The following is an 18,208-nucleotide window of genomic DNA, read 5'->3' on the forward strand; positions in this document are numbered from 1 at the left end:
AGATAGATAGATAGATAGATAGATAGATAAAAGGAAAACAAGCAGACAAACAGACAGACAGACAGACAGATAGATAGATCAAAGGAAAACAAGCAGACAGACAGACAGACAGACAGACAGACAGACAGACAGACAGACAGACAGACAGATAGATAGATAGATAGATAGATAGATAGATAGATAGATAGATAGATAGATAGATAGATAGATAGATACTTTATTCTGTTACTTAATTAGATCTGCTCCATACCTGCTCTACTTTTCCATTTCTACAAGTGAGGATGCGGCCGATGTTCTTGAACTCTGCGTAACGGCTCACATTAGATTTGATGAGCAGATCCACCAATGCACCACGAGAATACATCAACTTTGAAGGGGGACAAAGAGCACACTATAAATTTCATTTCACTGCTTTCTAAGTTCATTTAAAGCTAGATGTCAGACTGCGATCATTATATGATGGTGTTTTAATAGTTTGAAGCATCTATTCACACAAGTAGGAGTGATGTATTGGTAATTAAAGCAGTTCTTGGTATGATATTATTTGCTCTTTATTATCTAGTATTCTGATGATCATATTTAAACAATACAAACCTTGGAGACAAGGTCAATGTTGAATCTACGTCCTTCTTTTAACAACTTTTGATATGTTATCTTCTTTTCCACCTCCACAGGTGGATCTGCTGGGCTGCTGATTGGCTGCGGCTCTTTCTCTTCCTGTGATTGGCTGGGTTCACAAATCTCAGATGTCTGCTGCTCCTCATGTTCCTCGTTCTGCGTCTTAGCATTGGATTCTGTAGCGTCATCACCTGTAACCGTGTCTTGAGCCTCTGTAGAGTCTTCATTGGTCTCTTCTGATTCAGTCTCAGCATTCACTGGCTGACAGCTTGTTAACGGAGTCTTCGATTCTTCTTTCTCTTCTTCCTCGCTATAAAGGACAGGAAAATGAGTTACACCATCAAAATAAAAAAATAAAAAAATTATATAAAATTATATATATATATAAACATTGAAAGGGCCTAACCATGTCTTAAAAATTGGGGGGGGGGCCTTTTTTTTTTTTTAAATAAATTAAAAGAAACATTAAGAAACAGAATAGTGAAGGAAATTCTAGGTCTAATTCTAGTTGGTAAGTAATCATTTTGAACTATTTGCAAATAATATTTTAAACACATGCCCTTTTATTTGTATGCCTAATAGTCAAAAGCGCTAAATGTTTCTTGTCTCGTCTTTTCAATTCAAAACGGCCATATCTGAGGGAAAAAGTTGAGTAGTTTGCATCCCTGGATATTACTGTCAAACATTTCTATAGTAAAAAAATTCAAATATTAATGTTTCACTATTTCCATCTTACCTTGCTCTCTTATTGCGCAGGAATTCACACTCTGCTTCTGTAAACGGTAAACTCTGCCTACTTTAATTTGATTGGCCATCTCAATTTTACATTTATGACCAGGCTAAAAATGTCACTTTTAAACCCTTTTTCTCATCTTAACAACAAACAGAGCACTGAATAATGGAGTATAGCAGATCAGTGTAAGAATTTCAAATATTGAAGTGGACAATTTGGCCATTTCTAATAATTGAGGTGAACTTGTCCCCCTCAATGTCTATGGTGGTTATGGCCCTGCATTAAGGTAAAAAAAAAATGCATTTCTTCTTTCTGTCCTGGCAGTCATTTTAAAATATTTCTCTGGCCTTGTACAGTATGTGAAGGATGTTGTACACTATGTTTGTACACTATGTGTTTTGATTCAGAGATTTTTCCTCAGGAAAGCATTTTTTTCAGTCAATAAAAATATAATTGTTATTAAGTAACCTCATTTAGAGTTGCATACATTATTTGGATTTTATGAGGAATAGCACAGATGTATAGAAACACAGTGTGACCTTTTCATAGTTAATTATTATTTTATTTATTAGTAGTAGAATTTGTAAATTATAATTATTGCTATTTATTATAAATTATTTTATATATTATCTATTATTAATTTAGTACTTTTTAACCAAAAACAAATTGGTGTAGCATTTACTTTTAAATGGCTAGTAAATTTCACAAATGATTACAAAGGAACAGCATATAATACATTAATTAAAGGTGAACTTTTAACTAGACTGAAATAGTATTTTCCTGTAAAACATACTCCACTAATCATTATCTACAACTAAAAATAATAGAAAAATAATTACAGTGTACTTTAATTACTTTTAATTTAATTTACCTACAAGTCTAAAAACCTATAGTTTCTGTCATGATGCATGTTTATTATTGTTCTGATTATATGCAGTACAATACCTTAAAGGGTCCCCCAAAAAATATTTGAAATAAATAAATAAATAATAATAATAAAAATAAAAAAAAATAATAATAATTAAAAAAAAAATTATATATATTATATTATATATATATATTATATTATATTATATTATATTATATTATATAAAATTATATTATATATAACAGTGCACTCCACAATTATTGGCACCCTTAGTAATTATGAGCAAAAGCAGCTGTAAAAATAAATCTGCATTGTTTATCCTTTTGATCTTTCATTCAAAAAAATTCACAAAATTCGAACCTTTCATTTAAGGAAAATAACTGAAAGTGGGGGGAAACTCACATTATGAAATAAATGTTTTTCTCCTAAACACGTTGGCCACAATTATTGGCACCCTTTTATTCAAAACTTTTTGCAACCTCCTTTTGCCAAGAGAACAGCTCTGAGTCTTCTTCTATAATGCCTAATGAGTTTGGAGAACACCTGACAAGAACTCAGAGATCATTCCTCCATATAGAATCTCTCCAGATCCTTCAGATTCCCAGCTCCATGCTGGTGCTTCTTCTCTTCAGTTCACTCCACTCATTTTCTTTAAGGTTCAGGGGTCTCATTTATAAAGCAGTTCCCACGCAAAGGTTGTGATGTATAAAAACAAACTTGATGGGAGAATGTGCACACCTTTAAGCAAACTTTAAGCCGTGCGTACGCACATTCTGGAGACAAAAGTGATATGAATTGAGATAGAAGATGTGCTGCTTTCTATCTATTTTCCAGTGACACGCTGTCTTAATGACAGCGAGGAGCGCTGGGAGCACAATAATTCCTCTTTAAACTAAACTGCAGATGTTATGACAAAATATTTTTTCGAGAATGACGATCAGTGATGCACACTTAACTTAGATATTATTGGAAGACACTGCTGGATTCGGTGGTCGAACGGTCCGTTGTCCAGTTTGAATAGGTCCAATAATATCTTACTGTACAGCCAGAGCTGCAGGAGGTGTTGATGTCGTGTAAAGGATCTTCAAACAATTACCATTTGAAGGATATAATTTGAGGAAAACGGTAAATTTGCATGTTTTCTTTTTAAAATACTTTGTCAGTGACGCGCCGAGACAGACAATTGTATTTACACTGCAATAAATATGTAGGCCTATCTGTTTCCACTAAAAATAGCCTATAAACTTCCTAAAAGATATGTTCACCTTATCAGCAAAACTGCATAAATTTGATTTGAATTGTTTAAAACTATTAAAATACTATCTGGCCAGTGGAAATGAATGAATCAACTCTATTCTAAAACCTTTATCTGAAGTATTTTATACAATTTTGTCTTTATGGATATTTTGATATATTTATTCTAAAACACAAAGAGGATATTGGATGATCTTTATCAATATAATGTGTGGCACAAATGGCATTTATAGTCCATATCTAATATTTTCCAATGTCTTGTACCTTTGACGGTGTTAACCGTGGTGTCACATGGATGGGAACATGTATGGAAATGATATGCAGATGAGGTTATGCATAGTAAAACTAGGCGTCGTAGGCTCCATATTATGGTGATTTCGGGGAGGAGACAGGGTGGAGATGCACGTACGCACAATCTTCCGCTGACTGGGATTTATAAAGGGATTTGTGCGCAGGTTCTGGCGTACGCATGGTTTTATAAATCTGATTTCTTTTGTGTGTACGCAGAATCTAGCTTTTGCGTGCACGTACACTTTTAGTAGGGATCCTACGCACAGTTTTATAAATGAGACCCCAGATCAGGGGAATGACATGGTCATGGCAGAAGCTTCATTTTGTGCTCAGTGACACATTTTTGTGTTGGTTTTGATGTTTGTTTTGGATCACTGTCCTGATGGAAGATCCAACCACGGCCCATTATAAGATTTCTAGCAGAAACAATCAGGTTTTGACTTTTTATCTGTTGGTATTTGATAGAATCCATGATACCATGAATCTGAACAAGATGTCCTGGACCTCCAGCAGAAAAATAGCCCCACAACATTAAAGATCCAGCAGCATATGTAACCGTGGGCATGGGGTACTTTTTATCCATGTGTGCACCAAACCCATCTGGTGGGTTTGCTGCCAAAAAGCTCTTTTTTTAGTTTCATCTGACCATAGAAGCCGGTCCCATTTGAAGTTCCAGTCTTGTCTGACAACTGAATATGCTGGAGATTGTTTCTGGATGAGAGCAGAGGATTTTTCTTGAAACCCTCCCGAACAACTTGTGGTGATGTAGGTGCTTTTGATAATTTTTTTAGGCTTTCTGAGACTCAAGACTCAACTAATCTCTGCAATTCTCCAGCTGTGATCCTTGGAGAGTCTTTGTCCATTCAAACTTTCCGTCTCAGTGTGCATTAAGACAATTTAGACACACATCCTCTTCCAGGCAGATTTGTAACATCTTTAGTTGATTGGAACTTCTTAATTATTGCCCTGATGGTGGAAATGGGGATTTTCAATGCTTTAGCTTTTTTCTTATAGCCACTTTCTATTTTGTGAAGCTCAGCAATCTTTTGCTGCACATCAGAACTATATTCTTTGGTTTTTCTCATTGTGATGAATGATTACGGGAATTTGGCCTTTGTGTTTCCTCATGTTTATTCTCCTTTGGAACAGGAAGTCATGGCTGGACAATTTCATGTTCATGATCACCCTGGTGTGCTAAAAAATTTAAATATGAATGGGAATATACTTCAGAGATATTTTACTTAAGAATTACTAGGGGTGCCAATAATTGTGGCCAACATGTATTGGAGAAAAACATTTATTTCATAATGTGAGTTTCTACCCACTTTCAACTGTTTTCCTTCAATGAAAGGTTAGAATTTTGTGAATTTTGTGAAAGGATAAACAATGCAGATTTATTTTTACAGCTGCCTTTGCTCATAATTACTAAGGGTGCTAATAATTGTGGAGGGCACTGTATATATATATATATATAAATTCAGTGAAATTCAAAGAAAATGTACATTTAAGAGATAAAACTTACAGGACCTGCCATCTTAAATTTGTAACTGTGGACTGTGCGAGTTGTAAGTGAAGCACAATTATTGCTAACCTGGCATAACAGAAAACTTCTAAGTTGGAAATAGAGGAGTCCACAGAGCTGAGAGGCACCACATCCTCTCCCTCATCAATCAAGCTTCTCCATACTTGCTCCGACTCTGTGATCTGTGCCTCCTGCTGTTTCTGAGAACACACATTATAAACCAAAATCAACTGTTGGCTAAAAAACCACAAGGTGACCTACAGCTTAAAACTGTTAACAACTAAATCAGTTTTTCAAGTTTTTCAGTTGGTACAATTCTCAGTTACACTTTATTTTAAGGTGTCCATGTTAGAGTGCAATTATACATTTAAAGGGATAGTTCACCTAAAAATTTAAATTGTGTCATCATTTACTTACCCTCAAGTTCTTCCAAATCTGTATGAGTTTCTTTCTTCTGCTGAACACAGAAGAAGATGTTTTGAAGAATGCTGGTAACCAGACAGTTGACGCCGATAGCCACTGTTCCAAAATACTATGGAAGTCAATGGCTACAGTCACCTGTATTCTTCAAAATATCTTATTTTGTGATCAACAGAAAAAAGAAACTTGTTTGGAACATCTTGAGGGTAAGCAAATGATGACACAATTTTATTTTTTAGGTGAACTATATTTTTAAGTACCGAGTAATAACAATTAACTACATATTTAGCGTTAGAATTGGGGTTAGTTGCATGTAATTATGCATAATTTATAGTTATTACTACAGTAACTACATGTAACAAGGACACCAAATTCTCATACATTTGTATTTGAGTGAAAATGCTAAAATAATGACCTTATATTCCTCTATCCACGAGAGCAGGCCATTGAATGTGAAGCTCGCCCAGTTTCCAGCATAGTAGTTCCTCCTGTAAAATGAAAAAAAAAAGCAAGTGTTTTTGTGCATGTATCTCACTTCATAAACACTGAGCATCAAATTCCACTTCACCTGAATGTACAATGCAAAATAAGAAAATAGCCAAGCAATACTTCTGAGTTTCAAGGAATCTTCCAGTCTAATAATGTCTTGAGTGGTACCTGTCCAAATGCAGAACACTCTGTCCGACTCTGGAGCAGGCCGCCGCAATGACAGACTCGGTGAGGCCTGGGAAATAAACACAGACAGAAAGCATTGTCACCAACCACCATTGCATCCTCCTGCCCGACCTCTCTCTGAATTGAATGTTTAACTCAATTTGCAAAATGCATGCTGTTTCCAGCACACTTTGCTGAAATAGTGAAGCAGTGTGACTGCTTTTACAATTACACTGACATAATCGTAAAAGCATTAAGGCTTGCTTGAGGCACATTCAGTGTAACTGCTGCGGATACATCCAGTTAGAAACAGCAACTCAGCATGAGGACAACGACACAGCTAACAAAACTGTATTTCATTCAAGCTTTCATCTCCCATTTCTAAGTAATGTCAGACACTAGGTTTTAGCACTCACACAGTAGAGATTGAAAGGTCTAGTCAATTCGTTCTGTGACCCAGCAGTTTGACAAATGGTCGACTAACTTGTGATTCAGGTGTGTGGTCATTTGTACAGGGATGCATGTTACAAATCAATGGATAATTGAATCAAAGAATTCATTATTTGCATAAATGATCAAATTGCATCCATTTACCCACTTTTATTTATTAATCCACAATCAGAGCTTGATTTTATCAATTTTTCATTTAATTGATCGATTTCTCAGCAACTAATACTAAAACTATAAAAAATAGTTTTGTTAATTCAAATAAAGCTGAAATAAAATAAATATTAGATCAAAACTTAACTAAAATTACTAACTGTAAATAAATAAATTAAAAACTAAACTTAAATAAAAATAAATCAAACCTAAATAATGATTATAAAAATAATAATAAAAAAATATATAATAAAAATGAAAATGAAAACAAAAAATAAAAATATTAATATAAACTATAATAGCATATAAATAATACTAAAGCAACAGTGTTACTCATTGTCGGTGGATTTAATTATTTGTTTTATCAATTTCTCGTTCTTATATCTGGAGCGTTATACAAACCAAAAATGATCTAAAACTATAGAAGAACATACAGCAACTATGAGCAAGTTTCATATGACTGTTTTTGCACCGTTTATGAAGCAGCATGAAACTGGCAAAGGTTGCTGATGCTACACAGCGTTTAGACAGTCATTTGCATAAGGTAAACATAACTTGCGGACTATTAAAAATAAGTACGCTCACACACACCAATGGATTCACTTGGTATATTTACATAATGTTTGAGCTGAAGTTTACATAGTTCGCAAAGCCGCACTAAAAAGGCTGAAGGAACACACGGGGTCCCTGAGAGCAAGATTGAGCAGCACCAGGGCTGAAAACAACTCCATTAAGCCGCTGAAGCGTCCCTGTCCCTCCATCTTTCTTCTTCTTCATCTGGCCTTGCACAGCCCCATCTCACACACACAATGGAAAAGTGATTTATTCCGAGCAGGCCCGTCGTATCTTCCCCAGCACTGGCTATTTCACTGATGGAGAATCCTGGGATTCTAGACACCCACATGTTCTCCTACGGTGTGACCAAAAACCCTCATCCAAATTTAATGGCATGATATAGGAATTCACCCTGTTGACAATCATAATGCACGTTCCTGGTTTTATCGTGTGCCGATTCATTGTTCCATGTTATTGTAGAATATTCTCACACACACACACACACACATATAAATATATTATATATTATATATTATATATATATATATATATATATATATATATATATATATATATATGTGTGTGTGTGTGTGTGTGTGTGTGTGTGTGTGTGTGTGTGTGTGTGTGTGTATTTAATTTTCATATGAATTCGTATGATGTGAACCATAGGCAAATGGAGGACTTCTTAGAAAAAAGTATGCATGATGGTCCACCCCTTACTGTCACTGGAGCATAAGCAGATTATAGAAAAACTTACTAAACACCCATTTTTCACAATCCAATAAATTCCTGATGGATAACATCAAGTCCCACAAATCCTATTGCAATGAAATACACCAAATTTCCAGAAGTAAAATGATGTGCATACAGCTTGAAACATTTACTATGAAATTACTAGTGCAAGTGCCTAAAAAACACACATCTTTATGGGGATTACAGTGACATCATTTCAAAAAGTCATCTAAACTAAATAAACCTAATTTTATTTATGGAAAAGTATCACATTAATTCGCTTGGCCTGTTTAAACAGATGCATCTCAATTATGCACCTACCAGAACAGCGACGGTCTGAGGTGCATCAATATATCTGTCCAGATAATACTGAAGATGTTTTTAAAAAGTGTAAATAACCTCTCGCCGCCATCTTTTAATGCCATTTATCCTATCCGGTATTGATTTTTCCACATCATGTTTGCTAAAGACAAACATTACCTGCCATAAAGTTCTGATGCCACATAGACATACTGGGCGATAAATAATAGATTTGAGCTGGCAGGACTTTGATGACCGGGCAAAGCCCGGAATGCTTTCAGCAGGAATTGTATGAAATCATAAATCACTCTTCATTTTAGAGAACATTCCAAATGGATTCTATCTCTGCACCTTGAAAGTCATTTTTCGGTTATTTATAGTCGAGGCTGAGGGAGCGAGGGAGGGATTGTGTGAGAGAGAAAGTAAGAGAGAGAGAAAGAGAGGGCAGGTCACTTCTCTTACACTCCACCCATTTGTGTCACCCATCCCTTCTATCTATCTCTCTCTCACACACACACACACACACACACACACACACACACACACACACACACACACACACACACACACACACACACACACACACACACACACACACACACACACACACACACACACACACACACACACACACACACACACACACACACACACAATGCTGTTGCATCCTTTCCTTCACATCTTTGTGAAGTGTGAAGGGAAAGTTCAACCATAAATTAAATTTTCATCATTTACTTTAACTCTTAAAAATAAAGGTTCCAAATAGGTTTTTTTTGCCGTGATGCCATAAAACAATTTTGGTTCCCCAAAGAACCACTATAAAAGAACCTTTTGTGCAATAAAAAGGTTCCATGCATGTTAAAGGTTCTTCATGGAACCATAGATGTCAAAAACAACTTTTTTTTTTTTTTAAGAGTGTACCCTCATTCTGAACCTGTATGACTTTTTTCTTCTGCAAGAAAAATACAAAAATATAAATTCAGAAAAAAATACAAGCTGTATTTTTCAATAAAAAAGCACTATAAACACCATAAAAGTGGTTCATACATATTTTGCTATATATTCCACTTCTTCTGAAAATATATGATGCTCTTTGTGAGGAACAGTATGAAATTGAATATGTCACTAACTGAAAATCGTTCCCTATGCCATAGCTTTTTCACATTTCAGCATTCTCAAACTCAGTACAACATGACTGGTTATAAGACCCACAGCAAACCAATAGTGTTTGGCTTCACTGATGTTCAACATAGGGTGATGCATCCTGACTATATATACACAATAGTGGCCAAAAGTGATGTCCGGAGACGGAAGGAATCAGAACCAGTTTCTGTTGTTCTGTCGATTCTTATTAGTTGTTTAGTGATATATCTTCACCTGATTCTCCTGAATGCTTGTATCTCTGATCACTGTTAATAAATATCACTGCTGTGCTTATATCCAGCCTCAACTCATCCTTTTTTGCAACCATTGCTGACAGAAGAATGGACCAAGAAGTGATTTTAATGGATCTACCTGCAGTCTAGCTTCTCTGCCTCACACAAGAGGACCGTTCCCTCAAGGACCATATCCCCATAAGTTTTTAGATTTGGCTCACCTGACCCACTACCCAGACAATTGCCGATGCACTTTTTATTATGTTAGACTCAACACCTTGACTAAGGCCAAGCTGCCTGGTGATGGTTTTGCATATTGTGTGGAGTGGGTGCTTGTGTAATGCGACTCACCTCTCACAATGTGCATTGCTCAGGAGAACACCACCAGCCCAAAGATCACATTGGACCCGGAGCCCAGCCAGCCAACAGCCACACCCATTATGAAAGATATGCCAGAGCTCACCGCAGACTCAGAGCCCCGCCCCGAAGCGAGAGCCAACACCAGAGGTCATTGTTGTCCTGGAGCCTGAGCCAATAAGTCTGCCAAGTGTGCGAGCAGGTACCAATGTCCATCTCTGAGGGTATTCTAGTGGAGTACGATGGCATGGAGTGCAGCTTTGCCCATACACCCACCGCTAAGGATGTGCTGTGCCCAGTCCCCATAAAAAGATATGATGAATTAGATTGTCGTATCTCAAGGTCTCCAGTCTCCACTGGTTCCGCCCAGCTCCAAGTCTCCTTCGTCACCGCTGGGTTCTAGGCTCAGCCTCCCACTCCCTCCTCCACTGACAATGCCTGACAATTAAGTTTCTCAGCCCTGTCTCCACTGGCTCCTTTCAGCCCTCTGCTACTCCTCCAGTGGCTCCACTCAACTGCTCAGATCCACCTTGGGCTTCCAGGTCTACAGCTCTGCCCTGTTGTGTCAATCCCCTAGCTCCACCTCAGGCCTCCGAGTCCTGGACTTCTGTGATGAAGCAGACCTAATCGTCCCCACTGGGGAAGCAACACTGGCACACATATACATACAAATGCATATACACACCTCATTCAAGCTTAATTTTCAACACCCCTGCCATTTTAGCTGTCGGAGAAGCGGGTCCACACGCAATCCCGATAGCACATGGACATGTTGAATAATCCGTTCCCCTTCTATCAGTATCCACATCCCCGGACATTTCACACATATAAACTACACTTCGTTTGAGGTTTCGCCTTGGTTATGTCTTTATTTTATGTGATTGTTTAATGTGAAGTGTGCTAATTAGCCTTCCGGGTTGAGATGCTGTGCTGACCACATTGAACGAACGAGCAGTAGCCAATTATGATGTCACTGACTGTGCCACATCAGCGCAGTGCAACCGGAGGTTGACGAAACCGTTGTTTGTTATTAGTAGGGGTACCTGAGTACCCCTTTTACTGACACTCACTACGTCCCAAAGTGAGCTAGTGGTGCTCACTTTGTTACAACTCCACCTTGGTCCTCTGGCCCATCAGCTCCACCATGGTTTGTCATCCTTCAGACTCCATCGGGCTCACTTGTTCATCCTGTCATCACCTTGGTTGCGCCTCGGACTTCCGGGCCTCTGGCTACACCCTGTCCCTCTTTCCTTCGGCTCCACTGGGCTCCCTCCGCCTCCATGGTTGTCCTCACTCCCACCAGCTCCACCCCGGTCTGCCAAGCCCCCATTTCCATGTCAGTCATGCACGTCTGTGGCTCTTTTTCCTTTCTGTTTCCTTGGTTGTCATGGTTTCTATCAGTAGCGGCTCCTGACCGTAAATTTAGGTAGGGCAGATTCTGGGTCTCAGCGCTAGTTTATGATAAACATTTCTTCAAGCTTTATATTCTGAACCCACGCTGAACACTTTTGCCAGAGGTTGTGTTATTCAGCCTGAGGGTGGCACTCTAATGTGTATTGACAGGCTTTAAGTACACACGCATAGAAATGCCTTAATGTAGGACTTATTGCCTCCGAATGTTGTTTTAAAATATTTGTGGAGCAGAATTTATAAGTTGTGGATGAATTTCAGTGAGGAAAAGAAAGTCACGTCTATTCTCATAACAAACATAAAACAAACAGTACTATATAAAAGCTATTCACACAAGCACGTTTAAACTAAGGGATTTATACTTTCATTAATTTGATATGCTAGTCTACATATGAACACACATGCTAGTTACCAGTGATGCGCGGGTCAATGTATAAACAACCCGCACCCGACCAACGTTTTCAACTAACCCGCCCGCAACTCGGACCGCAAAAAAAAAAGAAGAAAATATTGTACCCGACCCGCTTCCTGACCCGCATTTTTTTAAAAGCAGTAAATGCTCATTGTAGCGTCATTGGGCCATAGACGTAAGAACCCCCCATCAGCCTCCCTGGCCAATAATATCCGGCCTGTGGAGGAGAGAAATATTTCAGGACCTGACGTGGTGCCCTCAGAGGTGCAGCGGCGAGAGCAGGCAGTTCTTGAGGCGGCCCATCATTTTCCATTTCAGCTGTCAGATGCATATTATTGATGAATGCGATGTTTATGTTTCGACCCTGCTTAAAGAATTAGCCTAATCAGCAGGTCAACTGAGAGAAGGCCCACTTTTGGAAAAGTGTGAAAGCCCTTAGGAGCGCAAACCGTTCTTTTTCTGAATGTTGTAGTGTTATGTAATAAAGGCTTGATTTATTCATTTATTTCGTTTCATTTTCTTAACAATTAAGATGCTGCATGTGTTTATCCAGTCTAATCGAAGTGCGCGTCTCTCCCCCGACTTTCCCAACAAAAATCCCGCCCCCTCTTAGAAAATACATAAAACTGACATTACTGAGCTATATGCGTTTAAAAGTAACGTAGCCTATTAAAATTGTACAATTTCATTGCTCAGTTCAACGTGTTGGGAAATCGGGCATTTTGTCCCGCGTCAGCATTTATTCAAAAGTTAATAATGCTCAACATTCAAAAGGTAAATAAGGATTTCTCACTTGTATTAGTAGGCTTGGCTATTTCGCCACGTGAATGCCCAATTGAAGCTCTCACAAGCACAAAATGCAGGGATAGAATATGTTAATAAAGTATTTATTAACGCATTTTAGACGAACAAAAACAGGTAGGCTAAGCCAAAGACTGAGGCTACAATAACCATAAATAAATGTTCACAAATACCCATGAAAGTAAAACTGAAACCTTTATTAAGTAAAACTGAAAATTACAAAGGTTTAATTGGCATCTTTATTTCAAACGACTCGACCGACCGCGACCCGAATATCATTACAAATATTTTTGGATGACTCGTAACCGCGGGTGACCGCGGATGACCGCAGGCACCCGCTCATTTTGGATCAACCCGCGCATCACTGCTAGTTACATAACTAGCAACAACTAGTTACTGACCTGATGCAGACTAATATAGACATAGCTTAAGCAGATTGGTATAGTATTGGTCTGGAGCGATGTTTACGCAAGCTAACATGAAAATAAGTGGGGCAGTCTGAAATCTGCCCCAATGGTTCTCAATTAGAGAGCACAGCAGTTCCACTTTTCACCACAGATTTACATTGGAAAATTAACATATCTTGCTCACTTTACAACTTAAGTAGAAAAATATTTGTTGCAAAATGCTGAACACATTTACAATGTATTATTGATCCAGTTTATATAGAGGTCTATGTAATGAATGAATATACTTCCCTTAGAGAGAAGCTGTGGCTGGTTTATAAGTATGTTTGCATTTGTTGTCATAGTAACTCATTGTTTGAATTTCATTAAAAAGTCTAATATTAATACAATTATACAAAAAAAGAGGCTCATTTAACAATTACCTCTATTTTTCAAGGTAATAAGTTTTTTATTTTTACAGATATCATTAATTAAAGTATGTAAATATGTAAAATGTTTGTAGTAAAATATCCCAAAACCACTAGGCCAATGTTATATATTTTGTTCAGTTGAGTACTAACAAGGGCTGCATGATTTATAGTTTAAACGCAATTCTTAGTGCGATTATGAAATCGCAAAGACTGCGTTTATTTTTTTATGCGCAGCTTATCAAAGAAGTATGGCTCCAAATGCTAATCCATCTGAAAGAACTGTGAGTTTGAGTCGCATATAATGTACATTTGAAAAAGCAGCACAAGTCAAACATCTTTCCAGACATGAAAAGCATTTATTAACATCCTGTCCAACAAAAGACAACATTTATTAACATGTTTTTACTCCAAACTCACTTCATAACAACAGTTGAGCATGCTTCTGTGAGATGTGGCTTCTTACACAGAATAAGGCAGTCATGTGTTTATTAGTCATGTTTAATCAAAGCGTTTCAAACTTCTGTTTATACAGCTACAGATATGAGCATGTTATCTTCTTCTGTGGCAGAGCATATTTCCAGTTTCTGCGCAAGAGCGCCCTCTGACGTTCAGATGGAGAAGCATTTACCACTGATCACAGAGCCGTACAGCTCTGACAAGCTGTGCATAAAATAATCGCAGCCTTTGCCAAATCGTGAGGCGTGTCGCATTCGTCTCTCATCACTCGCCCTGCTCTGCTTCATACTACAGTAAAGCCGAGTTCAGACTGCACGATTTTCAAAGTAGTCGGGTCACTGTTCTTTTCACACTGCATGACTATATTGGCCAGCATTCAGTCGCTGCTGTGTTCAAACTGCACGATGGATCAGCGACAGAAGGTTTCACACTGCATGACTTTACAATAGGAAGAATTGCCGACAACTCTGTCTGGCACGCAAACTACGTTTCACAACCAAACACACACGAGATGTGACAAGAAAACAACGTTATTATTATTAACAACGTATTATTATTATTAAAAACGGTAGCCCGCAAGAAGCTTGCAATATGAATTGCCGGTGCGCAGATTTGCAGCGAAAACAAGAAAAAGAAAAGACGAATATGGAGGAGGAAATGGTTGGGGAGACTGTGGATTGTGCATTCTGCAACGAGAGTTGGAGGTAAATAAATAACTTTTCAATGTGCTGCTGTTGCGGATGGTCAAGCAAATGTTTGTGCTTTGTTGCGGTTTGATAGAATTGTAATGTTTATGTGAATGAAGCCATGCTTGCTGATGTTGTGGTCTATAACTCCTCCCCGAACTCCCCGCTGCTCTGTATCTTGCTCTCTCATTGGCTGTCGGTCATCGCCGATGTAGTTTTCAGTCAGAACACTTTTCACACAGCAGGATTTTGAATCGCCGACAGGTCCAGATATTTAGCATGCCAAATATCTCACGGGTGTCGGCGACTCGTCGGCGATTCTCTCAGATCGCGTCTTTGCTCATTCACACTGCGTGATTGTCACTCGCATGAACGAGCACCGATTTGCCTGTGATTTCGGGCATTTGTCGGCGATTTCTCAAAACCTGTAGGCGAGCCAAAATCGGGGCTAAAATCGTGCAGTCTGAACTCGGCTTAATGTTAATCATCTCATCCATGAACATAATTTCAGCTCAAGTCCCTTCCCGATTCTTTTCCACTGACTGTGAGGTGAAGACGACATCTCCCAAGAATCCGCGCTCAAACTCTGCGTCATCAAGCTACACCTTTGTTTTGAACAGGCGACCTCTAGCGGTGAAAAATTTACATATTGTAGCTTTAACAATTCATAAATATTATGTTTTTTAAAAGGTTGTACCATATAAAATGTTACAATCAACTAACATTGCCATTTGAAAGCCAAACTAATGAGGCTTTTTTTCTACAGTTACATAATCGACATATTTGATTTTATGCCTCACCAAAAGATATCAAAATGGATTTAATTTATGTTCAACATTGATGTATATTCAAGTCACTGCATGTATGAATTGCATTTGTATGTATATTTTGAATAATTAGTATGTGTCACATCATTGACCCACAAATCAACCTGTAATATTATGCAGTAAAAAACAAAACAAAAAAACAATATAAATGTATTGTCCAGAAGTCAATGTCAGCATTGGCCTAAATGAAATTTAGACACAGATGTCTAACAATTATCAAGTTTCAAAGACATAAACCCTGTTACAACGATCATTGACAATCTGCAAGCAGTCTGTGACTATGACGCCCATTGGAGGTCCAACTAACAATCAATTCCACACTAATGCTCAAGGGCCATGAGAAATCAATCACCTGAAAAGAGCACAGGGATATCTGTGAAGGTGTTCTGTAATCACATGACTGCTAATAGAGGCTATTCAAGCTAAAGGCACAAGGGGTCCAAACATGATGAATAGTTACATTAACCCAGGCTCAAAGAACAGGCCAGTGAAATGGCTGGCTTGTTTTCTTCATTGCTGCTCTATTAGCAGCAGGTGAGGGCAAAGCTCTGATATGAGATGAACTAAACGTGCATCTCAGTCAGGCCTGTCAGCCAATGATTGCTTAGCCTCTAATGATGCTCCTCAGTAAAGAGTCTTGTACGTTCACATTGTCTGCATCCTTTACCCACTGCAGATGCTGTGCGCGTGCTCTGATGTGCTTCAGCGAACATTCATCATGAAATACTGCTAAATACAGTTACCATTTGGACTTTTACCAGTTGGCAAAATATCTTTCTGTACATTAGCGCATCCAAATGTATGGGTGTAGCGGCAGCTCCAGAAAAGAGCTTATATCTTGATGAGTGCTTAAATGCTGCATGAAAGAAAAAAAAACTTTTTGACAAACTCACTGAAAGAAAAAAATGTTTTGAGATTGAAAAAAGTTAATGAATAGCTTCATAGGGATGCATTGTTTTGATTCATAAAACAAATGTTACTTGCATGGAATAGTCATTCATAGCGTTTGAATAGGCCTTGACCTTCATCTGATATATGTGAACTAAATCAAAGAGAAACAAGGGTGAACTTCACAAAAATGCCCAGGTCATATTTTAGGATTCATTATTATATACATAAAAATAATGAATTCTATTTTTAGGACCATTGATTTTAAGCACATTTTCAACCTACATTCTCATTGCCATATGGATAATTTATCTTCTCACATTATTCTTAAGGATTCTTCTTAGATTTTCATTACTGCAATAACATACTTTTTTCTAGGACTGTTAAGCGATGAATTTTTTTTAAATATAATTAATTACGTGATGTGCTGATTAATTAATTGCAAATTAATCGCACATCAAATTTGGCTGTGAAGTCACCCCCAAAAGATAATTTAAAAACATTATTGTGTTATCAAATAGACATTACAAAAAGTAGCTTTAGAATTTTAGAATATTTTAGAACTTTAGAATATTTTATTTGATTCAACATTAGAATTTATTACACAAACTTTTAGGCTACAACGGCCATGATTTTTTTCAGAAGCAGCATCTGAATTTGTATTAGATACATTTACACACCAAAACAGTTTGGTTACCAACATTCTTCAAAATATCTTTTTATGTTCCACAAAAGAAAGAAAGTAATACAGGTTTGAAATGTCTTGAGGGTGAGTAAATGTAAATAAAAAGAGTTTGACAGTTTGATACACTCTGAACCACAGATTGGAAACAAAAGATTTGTAAAGCTTCGAAGCTTTTGGCGCACAAAAAGTATTCTTGTCACTTCATAACATTAAGGTTGAACACTTTCCGGGCATTTGAAAGTGTTAATTGTTAATTGGTGAACTAACCCTTTAATTTCAACTCCCCCTCAATATAAAGGCAGTATAACAAATACTAACATGATACATAAATACTTAACTTATTACTATTTTAAATTATAAAATAATTTTAAATAATATAATATAAATATAAAATATTATAATATTTGTATTACAATACATTATGCACTGCGGTAAATAAAAAAAGGAAAATGTGCTTAATGAAAATAATGCCAAATTTTATTTTCTATGAGCAAAATATAACTTAATTTTTAGAGTTCGTAGTGAAATATGACCAGACAATTCAATCAACTAAAAAAATTATTTAAAAAGGAAGAAATTCATAAATTTACAATTTACAATAACATTTTTTATTAATCTCGAGCAATTGGCAAGTGTGGCAAAACATTCATTTTAGACCCAAAAGGGTATACACTGTAAACCCTAACGCTCAAAATAATTAATTGCTTTGAGTATTGCAATCTCAAATTAAACAAATTAGTTCAAACAAATGAACTTAATGAGTATTTAGAACTTTATTTTTCTTTTCAGTTCAAAAAACTGACACATTTTATGTAATATGAATTGTTTCATTGTTTTAAGTTTTTTGAACTTGTTTCTTTTAACTTAGACAAACTTAAATTTGTTACTAAACTGGAGCGTGTTTCCCGAACAACGGAGTAACTCGCTGCTTCACTACCATAGTACG

At 37.1% G+C, this 18,208-nt stretch overlaps 1 protein-coding gene across 1 annotated transcript in view; it reads right to left on the reverse strand.

Annotated features, from left to right (window-relative positions):
- Positions 1–18,208, reverse strand: part of chm (CHM Rab escort protein) — a 97,305-nt gene that overhangs the window by 70,353 nt on the left and 8,744 nt on the right. The window contains exons 2-6 of the mRNA XM_067375819.1: positions 6,364–6,430; positions 6,122–6,194; positions 5,356–5,486; positions 595–928; positions 251–367 (exon numbers count right to left, since the gene is read on the reverse strand). Of these exons, the coding sequence (XP_067231920.1) occupies positions 251–367; positions 595–928; positions 5,356–5,486; positions 6,122–6,194; positions 6,364–6,430 (722 nt within the window). The remainder of the gene's footprint in view (positions 1–250; positions 368–594; positions 929–5,355; positions 5,487–6,121; positions 6,195–6,363; positions 6,431–18,208) is intronic.

The sequence above is a fragment of the Chanodichthys erythropterus genome, chromosome 22 (assembly GCF_024489055.1).
Source record: "Chanodichthys erythropterus isolate Z2021 chromosome 22, ASM2448905v1, whole genome shotgun sequence".
Classification (NCBI taxonomy): Eukaryota; Metazoa; Chordata; class Actinopteri; order Cypriniformes; family Xenocyprididae; genus Chanodichthys; species Chanodichthys erythropterus.